We start from the raw sequence: 23,350 nt of genomic DNA on the forward strand, positions 1-23,350 counted from the left end.
GCCTGTTGCCCTCGTTGAACTCCCGCTGCCCTGCCAGCTCCCTCCGCCTTTCGCGCCTCCCAAATAGGGGCAGTGGCACTCACCCATCCTTGCGAATACTTTAAACGCTTGGTTAAGAAAAGTGCTGTTTTTTTGACAAATCGGTGTTTCAGAGTAACACGTAATGAACGACAAGCATCACAGGCTGCCACATCACTGCAAGCGAGAGGCTGCGGTGGCCAACCCCGCTTCTGGCAGGTCTTGGGCCAAGGGAGGGTGGCGTGGGGTTGTGCTGACTCACTCCTTCCCAAAAGAGGCCTTGCGTTACAGCCATCGCAACGAAATGCTTGGGAAATGTCACAGTCAACCCAGACTGTGCTGCAGTGTGGGCACCCAACATCGCTGCTGAATTATTGTTCCGGAATTAACAATGCCAAGCACGGCCCCGTAGCGTTGCTGCGATCTGCTGGAGTCTCTCAGAGCACTGGCAGCGCAGTGGGTAGGGAAGAGCTGGTTTATTAAAATGTGTTTGGACTTGGGAAAAAGGCTTGTATAATGTCTCACAGGGGAGGCTACGCATGAAGCTAAGTAACCACAACCTGGAAGGCATCGATAAAGCAGCAGGCTGTGAGAGAGAAAAAAATGCAGAGAAAATACGACAAAAACAACAGTAGGTGTGCTGCCAAAGCCCAGAGTATGAAACGGAGTTGCTAGCATGTTTATTGAAGAGACAGAAAAAGAAGTTGCCCACATGGCTGCACTGGTTTTGTGTATTGCAAAATCACACACTCCTCGTTTACTGTAAGATTGGGCTGTGGAAATTGTTTGCCATGGTGAACTGCACGAATGAGCAGCACAGAATGATCCATCAAGAGGAATATTACACATCCCATGGCGGTAAATGATCTTTGCTTATTCAAGAAAAAGACTCCTACATCACTGTGAATGGCTCAGTGAGACCATCTCTGCGATGTATGGTTATTACAGAAGAAAAATGAACAAAATATGATGCCATCCAAAGACTGGAATGTAGTCACTTAAGAAAAGATTCTGCATAATGGGGAACTATGTACTGTATATTAAAAAGAGATACAGTGACTGGTACAGAAAAACTGGATTTGATATTCCTACATACTGTGTTTCACAAAACGAGAGAAAAGGGACCAAACCAGCAACATAGACAGTAAAACCACTTTATTTTACCCATAATGCAAGTCATCACTGAGGCCAAAATTTGAATAGAATATTTAAAGGATTTGACTTAAGTATGTTTTAATGAAAACATCTATGGTTATTCAAAACAGATTTTAAAAGTATAACGAATAAGATTACCTCTGCCTGAAGGCATATCCCCATGCTTTACTGGCAAGTGTTAAAAGAAATTAAGGCAATTTAATTAATTTTACAAGTTTTTGCACTTACTTGGAAATACCTCACAGTGACTTCTCTCAGGTACAAAGGATAATGCATCCAATGTGTTGTGTGTTTCCAGAGATACGTGGAATGTTTAATATACGGCAGAGAAAAATTATCTGTTATCAATAATGTAGCATAGAGTCTCTTCAGGGCTCAGTTTTGTACCAGTTTGAAAGATCATAAAATTTCAAAACAATAAGAATAAAAAGGCAAAATGAGCCACAAAAGAAACAAAAGTGGTTTTGTAAATTAATGGTGTTCTTAATGTGTACGTGATTTGAATACCACAGTACTGCAGGAAGAGAGCATTTGTCAAGGAGTTACTTTAGCGTTCATTTAGCCTCTTGCAGATTTAATATCCAAGGCTGGCCACAGATGTTCATATTTACTGTCCATTGATAGGCTATGATGAGTAGCTGGAAATGCCATATGTGTATCTGTCTCACTACATTTCACCTATAAAATTACACGGACCTCTTAAGATTACCATTACAACAGATGAATGTGGAAAAATAAGACTGCATTATTTGAGATGTCACAGAGTTACTGTGCTAGAACAGTTTGGAAATCATAGAGCGTGATTCATTTTGTAATCTCCCAATAGCTTTCTGATGGTTTTAAGTGCACTATTTCTTTCATTATTTGGTCAGTTTAAAAAATCAAAATATATGCAGAATGCAATGAATTATAAATAAGCACACAAGCAAAATGCTCTCAATTTAAGAAGTATTTTTCAGAGAATCTAACTGGGAATTCATGGCTTATAGACTCCAAACATCCCCTCCTTTATGTAAGCAGTCTGATATGGTGGAACACTTTCTCCCCCCTCTACATCCCACATATTCAGTGGAGCAGCAAGAGGGACAATAGGACAGGAGTATAACCATTTGCTTTCACACAAAGAAAAGGAAACAGGAATAGAGACAGACAGACATACAGCCACACGGCACTAACTGGGGAACCAGTGGCTCTCCAGGGATCCTCTCTGGCCTTCATGACAGCAACTGTGCTGCTCGCTTCTCTCCAGAATGTTTGGGTGCTGGACCACGCTTACCACACATAGGAAAAGAAATCTCTCTGCAATGTCTCTGGCATAAAGTATCACTTAGAAAATGTATGTTGCATCCCAGCTGGAGGCCAGTACCATCTGTGTATAGTTTGTGTCTCCCAGCTACATGAGAACAGGCAGCTTAGTAGCATCTTCACCCTCAGTCTGTCAGATGTGTTTCAATTGGGGGGCAGGCCCAGCTGTATTCAGCCTCTTGCTTTCCTTTCATCCTAGCTTAAGGATTTGCAGCTGTTTGGAAACCCAAACCTAACTGTTGTCTTGTTGTTGTTGTTGTTGTTGTTGTTATTATTATTTTCCACCCTGTGGAAATTTGCCTGGCTTTCCACAGGAGAAGCTTATTTAGCTTATTTTAAAGTAATGAAATCCTTCCTGGAATTTCTTGATTGCTACCCCTGGACTGACACAATACTATATTTGTCAGTCTGCCTTCAGGGAGGTTGTTTAAAGCCCTGTTTGGGCTCATTATCCACCCACTCTTCTGTCACTTTCAGCAGTAATTTTTTCATTGCAATGTTTTTCCCAGATGTATTCATCTTGTAGTTTTTATTCCCTTGCTGCTTCCTGGTTTTTTTACCACTTAATGTGGGAAACATGGGGAAAATTTAAACCAGTTCTACTGGACATGTGTCTGCTTAGGCAAAAATCATGGCCCGTGGAGTGGGAAGCCACTAAAGAGTTGTATGTAAGAAACCTTATCCCATCTATTGACATCCCATGCTGTATGCACCAACCCAATGCTTTTGAGTAGAAGTTATGTTGCCTAATGGTTGACTCCAAAAGCAGGCATCTAAACATAAGACTATCAGTCTGACAACCTCTTTTTTTTAGATGATGGCTCTCCTGCAGACAATTTCAAGCTGCTTTTACACAGATAATGCCCTGAAATGCCTCGACAGAGCTGAGACGCTCAGTGTCTTGGTCACACATCTAGGTTTGGCTGTTGTCCAGGGATGAGATACCTGCCCGTGTTCACGCTTTCCATTGCCAGGGATCCACAGAATATGTCTCTGCACAGAATGGAGCAACAGCCACGATTTATTTATTCCCACTTCCCATGGGAGTGTTTTAATTGCCATTCTGTAAGCCGGTTTTGGCAATTTGTCCCCTGTCGCTATGAAATGATACAGAAAAGGATGCAAGATTCTCTTTTTCTAAGTAACAAGTGATAGGATAAGAGGAAACAGCCTCGAGCTGCACCAGGGGAGGTTTACATTGGGTATTAGGAAAACTTCTTTCACCAAAAGGCTTGTCAAGCACTGGAACAGGCTGCCCAGGGTAGAGTCAGCATCCCTGGAGGCATTTAAATTATTGTCATGTGGTTTCCAAGTGCAAGGGCATATTACGTTATCTCTGGCAAGAAGTGTAAGTTGATAGCAACTACCACAGCAGCTCAGGTCTCTCTGAATGCAGACTGCCATTATCCCGCTCCTCATCTCTGCTTTGGGCAATGTATTTTCACCGCCTCTTATACGCTTTCCCCAGCACTGTTGTAATGGGGAGCCATTTTCATTGAATCACATCTGTACATACATGTGTGGGGTTTTTGGCTATGTTGCTTTCTAACCAAGCCATCTCCCCCAATGTCACACATGTGCTACAGGCCATCATGCTGGTTTTGGCTGGGATACAGTTAATTTTCTTCATAGTAGCTACTATGGGGCTGTATTTTGGATTTGTGCTAGAATCAGTGTTGATAACACAAAGATGTTTTAGCTATTGCTGGGCAGTGCTCACACAGTCAAAGCCTTTTCTGCTTCTTACACCACCCCACAGGCGAGTGGGCTAGAGATGCACAAGAAGTTGGGAGGGGACACAGCTGGGACAGCTGACCCCAACTGACCAAAGGGTTAATCCATACCATACGATGTCATATAAAGCTGGGGAAAGAAGAAGAAAGGGGGGCATGTTCAGAGTGATGGCATTTGTCTTCCCAAGGGGCTGTTACACGTAATGCTTTCCTGAAGATAGCTGAACACCTGCCTGCTGATGGGAAGGAAGTAGTGAGTGAATTCCTTGTTTTGCTTTGCTTGTGTGCATGGCTTTTGCTTTACCTGTTAAACTGTCTTTATCTCAACCCATGAGTTTTCTCACTTTTACCATTCTGATTCTCTCCCCCATCTCGCTAGGGGTGAGTGAGTGCATGGCCATGTGGGGCTTAGCTGCTGGCTGGGGTTAAACTGTGGCACCACGAAAGCAAGCGCATGAGAATACTGAGCTCCCAGTGCTCAGTACTGCCTGGATAACAAGTTTAGCTAGTTTGCCAGTTTAAAAGTTTGTGGTATTCCTGGATCTTATGCAATTCTCTGCATGCATTTTTTGGAGAGCCTAGGTGACTAACTTCAGGCTCAGTATTTTACTGCAGAGCACTGAATACCTGAACATCTATTTTTACAGCACTAAAAAAAAAGGTTGTAGCTTCTGAATCAGGGTTACAGTGAGTTAAAGTTCATTGTTTCAAATCAGAACTTACAACCTCAGGCAAAGCACCTAAACCCACTTAACAGTAAACCCACTTATTAAAAAAATGGTGGTGTATAGGTATGGCTGCTTAACAAGGAAATATAGGAAGGAAGTATACTGTCAGAAGAAAACCGTAAATTAAAAGTTACTTGCAATGGATAGCTATGAAATGGGAACTGGAAAAGTTTCTATGCAATGATACCTATTTAATGTTATTTATTTTTAAATTAAGGTGGACATATAAATATGTAACTCAGCTCTGTGTATTTAAAAAATAAACAAACCCAAGAGTAATAGTTTGTTTGCTAACACTAAATAAACAGAAACTTACTGCTAAAATTTAAATGTGTTTAATACATTGCTGTTTCTGTGCATGTTTTTATATATATATATATAAAATTAGGTATTTTATATTAAGATTTTCAAGTGGGTACTAATATTTTTATGGAATACTCCCAGCTAATAATAACGTTCCTCTGTGGGAGGAATTTATAAGCCATACTAGTGGTAACAATTGACATTACCCATTCAAGATTAAAGCAGACCCCCATGCATTTAATTGCGTGTAAGAAAAAGAACGTAATACATCCAAGGGCACCACCTGCTGACAGGTGTAGGGTGCCAAATGCTTTCATGGATTTTCAGATATAGGGAAAAAATACTGCACATTAAGACCTTATGTATATTAGAAAATAGTTTTGGCTTGATTTTACACGGAGTTCAGACTTGGTATTGCTACAAATTAGTTTTGTTTGAGATTCATTTTTTGAATAGTGAGCTTTTGGTCTTTTTCTTTTCCTTCTGCAAGTATTAGTTCTTTAACTAGAAACTGCCTTGAAAGGGTACTCAGTGGGACAAGATGGGGCCAGGGCAGGCGCTTTACACCAGTGCGATTTTAAACATCAGAAGCCTGCAGGATGAGATTTTCTGCTGGCAACCAGGAATTCATGAGAGCTCAGACAAAAGTTGGTATCACAAAACTACCCAAAGCCGCAGGTTCAATAGTTACCATTTTATCACTATTTACAGCTGGTCTGGGCTGCAGTGGGCAGTTCCTAAGCATCCACTGAGTAGCTTGTATTTCTACAGTTTTCTTAACTTACAGAAGAGAACAAGAGCTGGTTTTACAGGAAGCCTGATTCATGCAACCATCATATAATTTAGGTGCAGCGTACACGTCTTCTTTGCTGCCAGGAATGTAGTGGATTTTCAGCATGGTTTTACTGAGCAGACTGACTGCTGCCTATCCAAGGGGTGCCTCTGTAGCAGATGGCATGTCCCATTACCCTGCTTTGTTTTCATCTGCCTGTCCTTGTACTTCCAGCTCTTTTATAGAGAATTTTGTAGCAGAAAAGCAAAGATATCTGAAGAAATGATGGAAAACCCAAAAAAGTCTATTTTTTGTGATGGTGTGATGCTCTAATTCAAAGCACTTGTACATTAATGTTACACAAAATAAGATTTTTTTTTAATAACAAAAGAATTTGAATTATATACACTGCAAAAAATAGTTTCAAGTGCATTTATTTTGAAATAAACAAGAATATTATATGCATATAGTCATATTTATATTAAATAACATTATTAAACAGGAGAAAAATACTCTTAAAAACGAATCTGACACTTTCACACTCTATTTTGTATTAAGTGACTACAGTTAAGAAATATATTTAGAAAAATGATAAAATTGTCTCAAGCCTGCCATAAAAGCAAAGTGCACTATTGCCTAGGGCCGTGGAGGAGCAAAATGATGTCGGTGCTGCTGCTTCCTCCAGGGAGAGGATCGCTGCGAGTGGGCAGTAGCAGATGAAAGGGAAGGAGGGGAACCCCTTCAGTAACTCCCTAGCTTTTCTTCCCATTTTTTGTCCTTCATCACTAAAGTAGCACACTGGGTTTTGCATACGCTGACAAGAAGCAGTAAGACAGTTCTGCGTACCCAGACAATACATTGAATACAATTAATTCCCTACATGATCACACAGGGACTGCAGCTTATCCATGTTCTGTTGTGTTTTTCTCCCAATTTATTTTTCTTGTTGTTGGTACTTTAAAGGATGCCAAGGTGGAGATTTGGTATTTATCATGAAATATGAATTAAAGTAGCATCCTTCAAAAGCTTTCTGAATGGTCTTTTTCTCAAATAAAAGCCACACTTAACACATTTTTTTTCCTAATATTTCCAGAGTGGAATTTCTTAAAAAACATCTTCCTTCTCATTTTGTTTTGATTTTCTACCAGAGATAAATCTTCTTATAAATTAAACATTTCTAAACTTAGGTGTACTTACGCAGATGCTATACATCTTTTCTGTTCACATGTGATGTAAGATGGTATTTGAGCAACATGCGCACTAAATACAATTTTGAAAAGTTTGCTTACAGGTATTTGGAGTAATAGAAGATTTAAAAAACATTAGTTTGGTTCTATTTTAATTGTCAGACTCCACCAAATACTTGCTTCTCTGGTAATGATTTACTGACATTAGTTTCAGTTTGTGTGTATTCAGCTAGAAATACTTCTAGGCACAGATTGCTCCTAAATGGATACTGACTGATTTAATGTCCAGTGAACCTTTTCAAGAAGGATGTAATAAATACATGTTTGTTTGGGTTTAATTCACACCACACAACAGTCACCTTGAAAGGGAATAAGGAAAAATGCTGCTGCTGAATAACAAAGAAAAAAATTTAGAGAACATGAGAACTAAATGTAACAGTGTCCTTACCACTGGTTCAGTAACATGGAAACCTACGGGGCATGAAGGGTCATGGTGGCTACAGATTGCCTGTAGTCCCCATAACCTTTGTAAGGCCTAATTTACGTCTAATAATTGATGCATAATATTCAAATAATATTACTTAGCGAGCGTTGCTCTGTACTGCTGCATGCGTTCATGTTTTGTTTCGCTTTTTTGTTTGACACAAACACAAGTTGTTGATCTATTTTTCAGATACTGCATTCCAGAGTGGCAAATTAAACAACTCCAACTTCTACTCAATGCCACATCTTACTTCATATAAAAGTGCACTATTCACAAGAAACACATGAAGTTTTACTCTACCAGAAATATATCAGTGAATTTACATATATGGCAATAAAAGTCATAATAAATAATACAAAGTGTGTGTTACTTAACATGAATTTGAACATTCTTTTCTTCAACACACTGCTCAAAAGACATCTTAAAATCTGAACCATTTTTATAAAGGATAAGTTAATAAACATAATAGTAAGACTTGGAGAATCTGAACATTAGAGTCCATACAGTACCTTTCCTAGGTAAATACCTATCATTCACATTATAACCGTGACAGCTTTACTCTCTTTAAAGTAACACCTTTGTTAGCTTTTAAGAGTTTAATTTGTACATTCAACTTGTACATAATTGTTATGCTGCTTAGCGTATTCTCATTCCCAGTCCAGCATAAACTTTTAATAGTGCTCTTCTGAAAGCAAATTCACAGTCTTAGTTGATGTGAGGCAGTTTCTCTTCATTGCCAGAACCTTTTCCCAGGTGTAAAACTTATTTTTGTTTTCTTTTAAATGACAAACATATCTCAAAATGATAAAAAATAATATTCAAAATGTATTCTTAAAAAATACTTCTGTCAATCGGGTGATAGTTTGTTGTTTAAATAAAATACATACTTAAAAGCGGTTGTCAGAGTTGACGATCACTACATTAGGTGGAAAAGAAGTCCTGTGTTTTCTACTGCAGCTGGAAGATTCACAATTCACCTCGGTCAGTTTGTTCTTCATTAAGAATTCATAGGAATAAATAATTCTAGACAGTGCAGATAACCTTTCTCTCTTCCTTTATCTCAGCATATCTCGTCTTCGAAATTGCTTCCATAGATCTCTGAGATGTTCACTGGTTACAGTCATCACACAAGAATAATACTCCTTCCAACCATACTTTGGAGTCTCCTGTGAAAAAGTGAAAAACATACCATTAGAAAAATGTATCGGTCACTAAATTCCTTAGTATTACATTAAATTTGACTCACACTCGTACAAACTAGATATATTTTTAAATATTAAAATAATAAAAGATCAGATACTTCTATGGCTCAGAAGTACTTCTGTAAAATAAGGGTTATAAGTCCATACACGGGTTAAGTATTCAGAATGCATCCTCACCTCACAGCACACAGTTAGCATTCCACAAATAGCCTATGCTTATTAAAAGCTGTAGAAAGGATTTCCTCTCTATTCAGGTATGTCCTGCTCTCTCTCTACTTTTGTTTCTTGCTTCCTCATGTCAACACTGTACTAAGAAATTCACTTCTAACACCAAATAAAAAGCAAGAGCCAAATACAAACTAGGCCGATGATATGAAAGTTTCTTTACTCTAGGTTACCTTAATCCTAAGCTGCATTGTAGTTCCCTGAGGTTACTAAGCGCCCACTGAATGGGGAGGAGTATCACCCAAAGGCTGGCCTGGGAGATGCACTAGACTCTGTACTGTCTCTAGTTGTCACTGGATCTCATTATTTTCTTCTGCTATTCATAACTTCACAAGCCTATTTTGATAGGATGTACAGAAAGATGAAGAGGGGCTAAGTATTAAATCAGCTGGGGAAAGAGGCTAAATAAGGATCAGGAATTGTAATTGTAGATAATTCAGAAGCATTTACAAGTGAATTTAAATTGTAATCCACTTAGAAACTAAGTCCAGTATCTGGAAGTAAATGGTTACAGTGTCAAGGTGAGAAATTGTCTGATAGCTTGTTTTGTTTTAACTGAGTGAAGAAGTTAAAAGTATTGTGACATTGCAGTACATTGAACCCAAAAATAAGAGAGGGAAGCCAACACTTCATTTATTCTTATTACTCATCTTTTATAATTCAAAAGCATAGAGCATTATGCAGAAGTTGTAAATGTTCAGAAAACAATCCAATCCATGGCAGTATATAATCCAGACTTTAAATGAAACATTAGAAACAATACTTACATTAATGCATAATGTAGTTGAGATTTATGGTCAATCTTATGAAAAAAATACATTACTTGCATTGCATTATTTAAGAAAAGCACCTTGGCTGATTAAACAGTGCTTTGAGATCTATATTTATTTTTTATTTTATGAACCAAGTTGACAGAAATGTTCATGAAAATCAGTAAAAGAAACACTGAAGTACATTAACTGTTCAGCTACTTATTTCTAATGTCTGCATTGCTGCTGTGTCTACTCTCAGTGTATCAAATCCACAGAAAGAACATTTTGTCCACATACTCTGCAGTGCTTTCACATTTCAGTGGAACATTTTCCTCCCACTCTACCCAGGTATGTTTTTAAGATTCTAGTCAGTTTTAGGATCAAAAGTCTGGGTTCTGTAATTTCCAGTTACTTTTGTGGAATGAGTCAGCAAGGCATGCCTATTGCACACTTTCTGCTGTATTTGTTCTAGGGAAGAGGTAAGGCACAGTCTCTTCTTTTTTTTTTTTAAAGATCTCTCTTCTGATAGATGTATTCCACTGCTGTATATCAGGAAAGTATGGAAATCAGAAGCTTTCAAAATATTAATTACATGACACATCTTAATGTTGCTTGACTGAACGACTTATTTATAGAAGACAGCAATTTATTTTTTAAACATGACTAGCAATGAGTTTCTGAATCCATGCTTGAGTCTTTCATGTCTTTCTCAAAATGAACTTTCCTTTCCCAATCAGTCCCAAGACTTGTTTTTGTAGCTTTTAATTATTACTTCCTAAAAACCTTTAATCAGAAATTTAGAAGCCCCAGAAAATTCAGAACATCTAGAAAAGAGTTTCTTTATTGCAAAAATTGTAAGATTTTCAGGAAGTTACTGGGACTTACAACTGATTTTCTAGATTTATAATCGTGACATAATATTTATTTTCAATTCTTTAGAAGTGAACAAGATAGGAATTATAGCTTCAGTATCTATTACTGGTTCTGAGCACACAAAAAGTTTAGCAAACAGCACTTTCAGATGGACTTGAATCCCTCCTGAAGTTGGCCTCCAGCATCACTGTTTGGAAATTAATTGAGAAAGAGTTTTGGTAGAAATTTCCTAGATAACCCTTCTGTAAGGCATTCAGGGTAGAGCTCTCCTCTCAGCTCTCCTCTCAGCTCTGTTTGGCAGCTCCCTACTACTGAGATTTTTCTGTTCTCCCTGCAGTAGACACCAAGGAGTAGTTGCCAATGCCAAGTTGGGTTGTGTGCCCTGCAGGGAGAGCCATGCAGAAAGACAAGTGCTCCAAGAACACTGCCAGCTGCTGGGACCACACAGAGCTTCTACAGTTGTTTCCCCAGAAGAGACTTGCATTATTTCTTAGAAGGGTGTAGTATTTTTTACGCTGTGAAGTAAATTGCATTAGTGCAATTTAGAGATGCGGCACAATGTGCTGTTTATCCCTTTTCAGGGTGCGCGTCCATAGTATGATATAATCCATGGTACATATGCCAGGTATCTTAATCTCTTTCATCAGAGTTCTACATTTACCACAGAAAGTATGTCAAAGCACAGACAATGATCTGTATGTTTATATTTGCAGCAAAGTGAAATTAAGCTGTATTGCACCTAAATTTGAGATGTAATTGCAGATTTTTGTATTTCACATGCATTTGTGGTTTTTTGTACATCACACTGAAGTGTAATTACCCAACTGAAATAGTTCAATTTCAAATCTCCAATGATTGCTTTATTATCTTTTCAGTTTGTATACTGAATATTTCAATTATAATATATAATTATAACTGAATTATAATTATTGTAAATAACAGTAATTATTTTCAGAATTATGTAAATCTTCTCTTCATACTGTATGGCACAGACAGAAGTAATTCTGTTCTCCACGGTAACTAACTTCAAATCACTTCACATATGTTTTGGCTGAAGTTTCCATTTCCATTAACTGACACTCGCAACAAACTTTAATAAATGTCTACAACAAATCTGAAGAAATATAGTAAGGTATGTAATGTTTAGCACAAAAAGGAAGTCAGAAGAGCTAACTGGAAATGTCACTGTAATTCACCACAAGAGACAAGGAGCTCAAGTGAAAAGCAGGAGCTGACTAATGTGTCTGCAGGGAAGAGGGGTTTTTATATACATGAGGCATACACTGCATCCTTCATTGCACAGGTAACATATCTGATACAGTCCTACACAAGCTTAGGTACCAGAAGCATTCTTGTTATAGCATTCAGGAGCTCCAGGTGGGAAGAAGAGGAGGGTAAATAACCAGCAACCTCTACACTGTGTCAGTGATGCTGCCTGTAGACAAGTCTGCACTGAGAACTAGCCTCGTTTCTTTTGTATTGTCTCCCAGTAAGTACTGGAGACATATCATTACTCAACTTTAATTTTTTTTTGAGAATAACTTCATACAGAGTAAACAAAAATCTCCCTTTAGAAATCCCCAGTGTATTTTTATTTTCCAGTTTACTCCATCTTAACAGTTGAATGAATTAATTTATTGCCTGAGTTCAGATCTCTGCCAAGGTCTCCCAGTATATAAACTGGATGCTTTGACCACAGTCTCTCTTTTTGTCAGCAAGCTAATTTTATTTGCCTTGATTATTAGACACTGGTTCTTCTGTGTCACACTGCACTTTGTTCCAGTTGGTCATACATCCTTCACTGAAATCATTAGGAAAGCATCATGAATCTGTAACATTTTGCCTGATTTCCTGTAAAAACTGTTCCCTGTCTTGAAAAATTTCCAGTTTAAGCAATACTTGATATGCAATTACAATGTAGGCTGTGGCAGAATTAGTAGGGACAGAAAGACAAAGTACTCCTACAGTACAGCCTGTTCAAAAGATGTTACAGTTCACTGAAAAGAAATGGTATGAAGAGTCCCAAAGAACACAATTTGGCATATATGACATGCTGTGCCATGGGAACAGGTCAATTGTTTAGATATATTCCCTCTACCTTACCAATCTTGCATAAGGTTCTACAAAAGAAAAACATCAGTGGGACCGATAAACTGGTGGGCTACCAGTCTCAGTAAACAGACCCCACTTCTCATCCTTACAGACTTATGTTTTCAACTGTGCTAGAAGCCAACCATACCTCAAATAAACAGGATCCAAGAAACTTCTGCATAGTGTACCCACATTCCTTTCCTGTCATTCTGTTTAAGAGTTAGGGAAGAAAGATTTAAACCAGCTGCCCAGCATACTCACTGGAATACAAGTGTTCAGAGAGGTGTATGATAGGAAAAGGGAGTATTCAGAAGGTCAGATGCCAATATGCTGAGGCATTGAGATATCGAGGCATCTGAAGACTGTTATTTGACAAAAAGTCTCAGCTTAATATTGTCCCTCAGAATTAAAAATAGAGGAGGAATGACAAATCGAACCCTCCTGGCTCAGGAGCACAAGATGTGCTGGCTACTCCATGGGGTCCACTCATGCCAGACCACTGGCTACGGGGCCTTGTTTGTCATCGTGTAGATCTCTCTGCTCCTCCTCACTGCAAAATAATACATCTGGGACATACATTAGCTGTTAACAGCCTTTGCAGCAACTAACGCAAAGTCCATAAATATAGACACAAAGAAAGGGCTGGCACCAAGAACTCAAATTGCAAAGATGCGAACTCTTGCTTCATATAAGAAGAGAAATATCTATTAGCATATTTCTGCCATGCTCACTGTGTGACAAACAGTTTCACAATATAGCTACAGGCTACGCACACCCCAGTTTTTACACTGAAACCCACAGTACAATCTCATTGTAAGAAGGATTATTCACGTAGTGGCTATGCAGAAGCAGCCACGGTGGTCATATGTGGGCACAGTGCCAATTTTTGAAAATTGCGAGTATAGCATTAATGGTGTCAAAAACACATTATTGTTTTCAAAAGTGTAACTGTATAAATCAAAGTAGAATCAAGTTACTAACAGTCTAAGGAAGAAAAATCTGCCTCTACAATCTTAACTGGTAAATACACATCAGCTATAGGTACCTGAGAAATTACTTGAAATGCAGTCACAGGACAGACAGAAAACAGCAACAGAAACTATGAAATACTTTTCCTTATTTCAAACATAGTACAAAATCACAGCTGGCTTACAAAACAGTAACAGTGCAACTCAGTCATTGCCAAGTCCAGAATAAATTTCTATTGCTTCAGTCAAAAACACAATGCGACACTTTGAGCACTACATTGCTTACAGTCAGATAACCTATTCCTGAATTTCGGAACAGGAAATGAAGCAGTGACAGTTTAACATCCAGCTATTCCTGCAAGCATGCCAGCTCACTCAGACTGGGCGGCTAACACATACCGTCATTTATCTGCTATAGAGTTCCTTCCTCACGCAGGATTTGAAAGTAGTATACCTCTGTATAGGTTTGTAGCCCTGTGGAGCAGAAGATTGAGAAGTGCGCAGATGCAGACAACATGTGAAGGCAGCCAGAAGTAAGCATAAGACAACAGTATCATGAAAATACAAAAAAAAATGGCTTTAAGTGACGAATAGCTAGAAAATACAGTATAGTATGTGCTAGGTAACATGTTTATCATTTAGTCATTAAGTTCCAAAACTTTCAGTTTAAAAAATGGAATTTATAAAGGAAAGAGAATCTTCTTATATATTTTTGAATTTTTTAAAAAGGAAATAACTATTTTAAACCAAACAGCAAACAATAATAAAGCTTTTCATGTCTGCACATTTTAATAAGTTTATGGCAATATTCTGACTGACCACTTGATGGCAGCTTAATATATCAGTTTGTTTCAAACTATTAAAACAAAATAAGGTTTCGCATTATAGTACTATATTCCAGAAAGAGAGACATTTCATTTGACAAATTCGTTAAGATACTTACTTTTGTAAAAATATACCTAAAATATATGTTAAAATTAATACTTATTACGTTCCTACAAGGGGTAGTCCCTGACCTTCCTCAAGTTTATGGCTAAGCTTTTAAACAGGATGAAGCTGGTAGGTACTGACTGACCTTTCAGTTTCACTGGACTCGTGTAACTCTTTGCTCTCAAAAATGTTTGCTTAAGTGAGACTCTATAACTACAAAATGTTCTTTTCTAAAATACCTGGTCCTGGTACCAAGCTCTGTGATGCCCTCAAGATTCTTCTGGGCAAGTATTTTAATAAAACAACTTTTTAAAAAGTTAAAATACTGTGTATAAGATGTTAATTGTAAAATTGTATTTAAAATCATAGGCCTATTTTAAACTGTTATTTTTGGATGTTTCTAGACTGATAATCAAGAGACTATATTAATTTGGGCAGACATTAATTGTAGGATACTTAACATTATAATCATGCATTTACACTTTACTAAACGAGTTCAAATTTCTCATGGCAAAAATTTCCATGTTGCTACAAGATATGGCGTAAGATGAAGCTATAATGTTCTTTTATCTATATAATGAAACTGACCAAATATTAATATGGATTCAAAACACAGTTATTAACAAAGAAAATATTAGTGATTTGTTAGTTCTGATTTAGCACACAACAACATTTCAGCTCTCTACATTGTAGTAGCAAGAGGGTAAACTGCTACTTGTTCTGTGTAACTTTTAATGTACAAACAATAGCAAGCAACTAATGATATTTTCTGTCAATTTGTTCTGGTCAAAAGATTCTTATGTGCTTTCTTCTTTTCATTCTAAATCAAGATTATTAAATGAAAAAGCAAATTTCTGCAGAGTCTTTACTAGTACCCACTCTTGGAAAAATTGGGTTTGTGTGACATTTATGAAAACCCACTGGAAATTGTAATCCCTAAGTTTGGTATTGTAGTTGTCTTGGAATTATACTGATTAGTGAAGAGAATGCACTTTTCTGAATAGTCTAACAAGTCTGCAAGTAGGCATCTGAGTATAACTGAATTATAGGACCTAATCATGATCATCGCCTGTGCAATTCAGGAGATATTATTTAAAATTAAATATATCATTTATGAAAAATGGTGCTATTCTTCTGAACATCCTTGGCTATTTATAGTTCTTTTAGTTCACTGGAATATTTTATAGTGCCCTAGGCAAAAGAAAGATACATGCATAAGGCTGAATACTGCTGGATGATATAGATTCTTAAAGATTAGATGTGATTTCTGTCATGCATTTTGTGAAATAGAAACATGTAATACAAGAATTACTTAGTAAGCAGACTGTTTTCTCGTTAAATTAACATACACTGCACACTTACAGTTCGTAAACAAAACATATAGCTGAACATCTTGAAACGGTTATGAAACAATCATCATTCCCACACCATAATAAAAGGAATTGAGGACCAACAAAGAAATAAGTTTTGTACAAATGCAGTGGCTGTTATCCATGTTTTACATTCAATCATAGAATTACAAAAGCAACAAGGAAACTATTAGACTGAACAACACTTCACAGAAAATTCTAAAATTATATTTAAGAAGCTAACTAAAAATGACTAAAATTCCATTACAGAAGTAACATACTGAAATGTGAATTTAGGAACTGTAATACAGTTTAAGATTTATGTCTAAGGGATTTGGTTGTCAGTAAGAACAGCATTTTACATTTAGTTAAAAATGTTAACACCTGTCATATGAAGACAAAAAATGTGACTTTTATTGATCATACTAAAAATGTGACTTTTTATTGATCTAATTAAAAATTTTTCTGCTACTATAAAATTCCCCTGTACTACACAGATCCTGAAGAGGGCAGCAGGGCCTATACATTCACCTAAAAGGCAAAGTATGATTGACAAGCTTGTTCCCTATGAAAATTTTCTGCAAGTAATTTCCTGCCCTCTAGTTTGTAATTTAACATATTAGATACAGGGTTAAATTGTCAAAAGCAGCTCTGAACCAGAATAGAGCATTGTTCAGCACCACTTCACTAATACTTTATTTGAAAATTAAAAATACCTTTCACTGCAACTCTTTCCAACAGTGATTATCAACACTTGGTATTTTAAATAGTGTTTTAGAAGAGCCAATGGTTGACCTTTAACTAAACCACCCAAGTTTGAGAGAGACAAACTCCCTTTTCCCTGCAAGCAACCTAGACATAATTGCTACCCTTGTTAAAATTCTTAATGCCAATCTACCAGTCACACAATACAGAAGAAATGACAGTATGCAGAGGATTCCTCAATTCCAGTTTGGTTTGTGTGCTATAAAGGTACATTATGTCCTCTATGTATTGCTTTCTAATTAAAAAATCAAGAATTTAAGAAGGAATTTGTCTTACCACTTCAGGATTTCTATAAAACATGTCTTTAAACATATGCACTGCTGATTTGCAACCTACTGATGCTACAGGTGCTAAAGTCAATAGTGTTAAGTAGTAAAGTCAAGTAAGGTAACAACAAAAATTAGCATCCTTACCCTAAACCCTCTATTGAGTCTGTCTTTCATAATGCCGATAAATTCTTTGTAACTCAACTGGTCATCTCTGTCGACATCAAAAATCTTGAACACTGTGTTCACCAAATGTGGCGAAAGCTTGACACCTGTAGCTACATACACAGCACGTTTGAATTCATCTGCATAAAGAGAACATCAGAAGAAAAAATTAAATACATTTATTTAATCCTACTTTGTGGACATTGTATTATGAACTACAAGTAAACTTAACTTGAGTTTTCACATTTGAACACTGAAAAAATAAGCAAATGTGAAAATTAGGATTGAATTTCCCAGTTCTGAACCAAGTAGTTCTCAACTGATATAAAATGATATTGCTTGATTGGTATCAATTATTTTACACAAAAGATAACAGATCATATACTATACAATATGTGTGATAACAAAATTAGATAATACTATTATAATTAAACCTATGTCACATATATACTGATGGCTTCTACTTAATTGACATGAAACAGAACCTAAGGAATAGAGCAAACAGAAAACAGTATACTCCTTTGGTAAGGCCACACAACGTAGGACTATGCTGGTGTTACTGTATCAGAGCCATGAAAATGCTACTTGAGGACAGCACACAAGTCTGACTGCTTCACATACTGTTCACCCTGCACTGCCCAAGCAACTCAACTGTTGTATTGAGGATTTTAGTCAGCACATACCTGCCTACTTCTTTCAGTACCCGCTTACTGATTTGTTCAAAAATCTGTCTAATCCATCTTCTGACACTGTTTCCTTCTATAACCTTTGTAGAAGGTCAGATTCCAGATGCCCACTGTGTAAAGAAATGCTTTTGTTTGCTTTAAACTGATCTCTTATGGTGTCATCAAGTGCCTCTTAACTCTTGTACTGTAGGATTTGGTGACCAACTATTCTGCATTCAGCTTATCCACCACTTATATGACTTTGTAAAGCTTTATCATATCTCTTATGATATGATGGAGCTTTCTCCTCTCAAAGCTGGGGTCCTAGCCTTTTTAGACTTTTACCTGAAACATTAAGACTACAAACAAGGAATTACAAAACATTTTTGTATTTTGTCAACAGTTCTGTATCCTTACCTACAGACTTCTATAAAAATATAAATACTTACCTTGACCTATGGAACGACTTGCAAAATTATACATTTGCATTGCAATTGTAAAGTCTTCTAGGTTGTTCAAGAACTGGAAAAATGATCTAAACTCATCAAATGTGATACCCTAAAATCCAGAAGAAAAATATGCAACATAAGAATTATCAGTAATGATGACAACTGAATAAATAAACCTTGCAGTTACGTATGTCTACTTCATTTAAGAGTAGATATTACATCCATTGGAAAAAACAGACATTTGCAATGACAGTCAATAAAGAACTGGAGTCTCCTGAGGAATGCAAGATGTCTTTCCTCTTTGCCACTGCAACAGATAGCATTGCTCACCCAAAAAGGAGTCAACAATATTGTTCCATTGCTTAAGGAAATCAAGAATTCCAGGATTATTACAATACAGCAGTTAATACTGAGAATAAGAGTCTAGGTTTGAATGAATATTAGAATATTTTTACTACTGAAAACCACTTTTGTGTGTGTGTGTGTGTGTGTGTGTGTGCACGCTCACATAAATACACTGAATTAATTAATAAATTCATAGAATCATAGAATGGTTTGGGTTGGAAGCGACCTTAAAGATCATCCAGTCTAACCCCCCCTGCCACTAGACCATGTTGCCCAAAGCCCTGTCCAACCTGGTTCTAACTTAAGCTCTGTACTTTAAGGCGAAGTTTTCACATGTCCAGATTTAGACACCTAAGGTTCTGATGCTCCAAGTATCAAGTATTGCACAGTTTGTCCAGCTTTTTAAATAAACTTTTGCATTTTGACCAGACTTCAGAATATCTTCTGTGAAAGCTTCTCTGAAAGTGTAGTTGTTAAAAGAGCTTAATTTTCCTTCTTTCCTTAAGATATTTGTTCTGTTTTTCTTTCATCTTAGCTACAAATCCAAAGACCTGATAAACTATCTCCAAATCAATTTTGAAAGAGACCTTAAACAGAAACTTTGAATTAGGACCATTGCCTACATCTCATTCTCCATGGTTTGTCAGATATTCTAAATATAAGATGGCATTCGTCAAACCTTGACCTCCCTGGCCTCCTTTTTGTTGTTACCTTACTTGACTTTACTACTTAACACTATTGACTTTAGCACCTGTAGCATCAGTAGGTTGCAAATCAGCAGTGCATATGTTTAAAGACATGTTTTATAGAAATCCTGAAGTGGTAAGACAAATTCCTTCTTAAATTCTTGATTTTTTAATTAGAAAGCAATACATAGAGGACATAATGTACCTTTATAGCACACAAACCAAACTATAATTCCTGGCTATTCTTCTGTCTGCTTTTATCCTATTTAACTACTTCTCTCTGAAAGTAAAGCTGAAGACAATAGAAAGACCTGTGAACCTTTCTGTTCAAACTAAAATCTTGACCTACATCTCTCCTCAGAGATATATGTAGTTATAATGGTATGGTGGAACCATACTGAAGTAGGTTTGTGACAGAGGTTGGGTGTAAACCCATGTGAGACAGTAAGCACTGTGGTAAATGTGGAGAGCAACATAATATTGTTAAAATTAAAGACTTCAGTAGGCCCCTACCTACTTGAGATGTAAACTGCTCCTTAAGTGATCCTAAGTTCTAGCTAAGATTTATAAATTGTTTGATTAGAAAGCTTGACCCATCTCCATCATGAATCACAGAATCACAGAACGTTAGGGATTGGAAGGGACCTCCAAAGATCATCTAGTCCAATCCCCCTGCCGGAGCAGGAACACCTAGATGAGGTTGCACAGGAAGGCGTCCAGGCGGGTTTTGAATGTCTCCAGAGAAGGAGACTCCACAACCTCTCTGGGCAGCCTGTTCCAGTGCTCTGTTACCCTCACTGAGAAGAAGTTTCTTCTCAAATTTAAGTGGAACCTCCTGTGTTCCAGCTTGTGTCCATTACCCCTTGCCCTATCATTGTTTGTCACCGAGAAGAGCCTGGCTCCATCCTTGCTTTTCTCAGCAAGTTCGAGGTCCCTTCCAACTCCTAACTTTCAGTGATTCTGTGATTTGTTCTCTGTTCCATCCTTTGCAATTGGGAGGAAACTCTCATAGACACAAGCATAACTGTCTCCTTATTCTTCTTTAATTTTTTTATCTTAAAAGCTTAATTTAATAATACTAACCAATATTGTCTTCTTGTTCTGTTGCATTTGACATCTAATAGTTTATGTCCATGTTCTGTTTCTTGCACTCTGTTTAGACTGAAAACTCTCTGGGACCAGAATAATTTTGTCACATATTTGTGAAATACCTAGATCAGTGAGACTTCAGTCCCCAACTACAAACCTCAGGTACTATAGCAAAATAGCAATAATAGAAAATGGCCATCAAAATTTTGAGCTGACATTTTTAGGTTCGCTATGATTATAAAAAATCCTTAATTTGCACCAAATTGTCTGTAAAAGTTCTGAATGTGGAAGATACTGTCAGAGGTCAGGCTACTGCAAAAATCCTGCCTCTCTGCATATAACTAGACAGAAGATGATCAGCCTAGATGGAAAGCAGCTCTTGCATAGGAAAGGCTGAGAACCACTGGTCTACAAACAAGCCTTTTTGCAGTTTTTATGTTTCCAGCAGTGATGAAAACTGCTGCCATGAGTTGACACTGGAGACAAAGCAGGGAGATAAAGGAGCCACACCGCCAGTCCATGGCTAAACTGTACATACTCAACAGTATTTTAGCAATGAGGAAAATATCTGGCTTCATTTAAGAGTTCTACAATTTCTGCTGAAATAATCTGAAATCATACATATTTATTTCCTCTCAGGGGAAAAAAACCAAAGAACACAAAAGAGATACTTCTATCACTGTTGTTATAAGAGCTGAAGTGATTTTTTTTCTTTTCATATTTCAATATATATGGAAATCTTTATTTCAGCCCAAACAAAAAACATTTGGGAACCATGCAAGAAAAGCTTTATACTATTTCTGTTGTACTGTCTTAGCTTTGAATATTGAAAGCTGTGCAGACCTTTTAGAGTAGTTATAACTGAGTGCCTCAGCAGCTAGGTCGGGAACTCAGAAAGGGTCAGTGAGTGGGAACTGTGATTCCAATCTTAATGCTTCATCTTGCACCTAATCTGGTGTACCAGACAGCCCTGCTTTCCCTTTCTACTCCCCAGCTATAGTTATCTCTCAGTGGACCTAATTGCTGTACAACCACAGGAAGAATCAGATAATCCAGACATTTGAACAGAAAACTGTTGATTTTTGGGAGTGTGTTTCTATCAGGTCAGCTGACTGATCTTACTCTGTAATTTCTCAAAAAAACCCAAAACCAAAACCCTGTCCAAACCAACTTACTTTTCTTCACAAGCTCTGCTGTCAATGCTATTAAAATATATAGCTATTGAAGAGTTAGATTTCTAGGACAGATTAATCTGATCTTCTGTTAACACAAACAGATTGAATACATCCAAACCATCCTATATTTGAAGGGCTACTTCTAACATTAACCTATTGATTACTATTGATGCATAGTTGCCACTACATTTCTCTCAGGTACACTTCTGACGACACACTTGTTGTTAAACAAATGAAGTACTATCTACCTCATGACCTTTATTGTTTTTATTAACTTTTCTCTCTTCAGCCATTAATAAGAACCACATACCCATTGATAATTATATACAAGTGATCCATTATTAAGACTATAAAACAACTAGATAAAGGATGCCAATGTTATTTCTGAAGAGGTGCTATTCCAGTGGCAGTGCAAAAAGAGTAGGTTTTTTAATGCCTCATTGCTAGATTTTTTTTTTTCCAAGTCTTGTATTCTTTGCTGTTTAAACTGAATTTTCATGTAATATAAAGCTTTGTTATCTAAAGTTCAAAAATATTACTAGCTAAAGCCTGTGGAACATAATTCTATGCTGTTTTCTACTTTTTATTCAGCAAGTAATCTGAAAAACATGAGACATAGCTTATGATGAGGATAAAATTATGGTGCTAATTAATTCAGTGACAGAATCTCATTGAGTCCAACAAGACTACGTTTTCATCTTGATGACATTGGGACTAGATGCTGTGGCTCTCTGCTGCCCTATATAAACACCTACCTTTTCTTCAGGAATCCTGCAGCGCATGTTTTCCAGGTAACTTGATGTATTTTCCACATTTGTGTACCTCAAAAGAATATGAGCAAAGTCTTCCTCACTGATGGTGTTCATCCCGTTAGAGTAGGAAAGGAATTCTATTTCTAGAACCTCAGTTTGTAGGTTATCCATAAATCTAAAGCACAAATATAAATATGAAGAGTAATACTTTATATTTCTACTATTCATGTCCTTGAAAGACTCATAGAACATAAACACAAATAGCATTATACAGATTAGTTCCTTTTTTGCAGCACTGATAGTAAATTTGATAAATCCCTTATCTATGTTGACATATTTTCTAATCAATGCAACAATCTTAACCCAAAGACGAAGTGTTTTAGTAAGGATTAAAATGACTTAATAATTACATTTCTAATTTACTTCTAGTTCATGTTTGCTTAATTTTCTCTTTCAATGGGTCACTAATCTTTATTTTTATATGCTAGACTGAAAATCCATCATGGTACTAAATTAATTCCTAAAATTTATTCCCCATACAGTTACTTACAGATTGTGATTAAACCTTACCTTTCTCTTTTTAACAAGCCAAGTATGATCATCTCGTGCAGCCTTTCAATCTAAACTTTTTTTTAACACTTCACTATTCTTATATTTCTATAAACTCTTCACAACTTAACAACATATTTAGTCTGTTCTGGACACCAAAACTTGAGAAAGTATAAAACTAGCTACATACAAAAAGGAAATAAAACTTCCCTGATTCTGCTTGATGTCCCAGTTATACAACCAAGGATGAAATTAGCTCTCTGGTCACAGTACTGCACTGGGAGCTCATGTTCATCCTACTGTCATTCACGACCTGTAACATAGCCCTCAGGTTCCCAAGAGTTCCCATGCTGTAGACATTGTCTGCAA

At 36.9% G+C, this 23,350-nt stretch overlaps 1 protein-coding gene across 1 annotated transcript in view; it reads right to left on the bottom strand.

Annotated features, from left to right (window-relative positions):
* Window positions 1–8,200: 8,200 nt before the first annotated feature.
* MICU3 (mitochondrial calcium uptake family, member 3) overlaps window positions 8,201–23,350 on the bottom strand; it is a gene marked incomplete at its 5' end in the record, with an annotated part of 39,184 nt that continues 24,034 nt past the window's right edge. The window contains 5 exons of the mRNA XM_010190625.1: window positions 8,201–8,851; window positions 14,196–14,270; window positions 17,254–17,411; window positions 18,386–18,494; window positions 22,436–22,607. Coding sequence (XP_010188927.1) covers window positions 14,202–14,270; window positions 17,254–17,411; window positions 18,386–18,494; window positions 22,436–22,607 — 508 coding nt within the window. The remainder of the gene's footprint in view (window positions 8,852–14,195; window positions 14,271–17,253; window positions 17,412–18,385; window positions 18,495–22,435; window positions 22,608–23,350) is intronic.

Source organism: Mesitornis unicolor, unplaced genomic scaffold, assembly GCF_000695765.1.
Source record: "Mesitornis unicolor isolate BGI_N332 unplaced genomic scaffold, ASM69576v1 scaffold37948, whole genome shotgun sequence".
Classification (NCBI taxonomy): Eukaryota; Metazoa; Chordata; class Aves; order Mesitornithiformes; family Mesitornithidae; genus Mesitornis; species Mesitornis unicolor.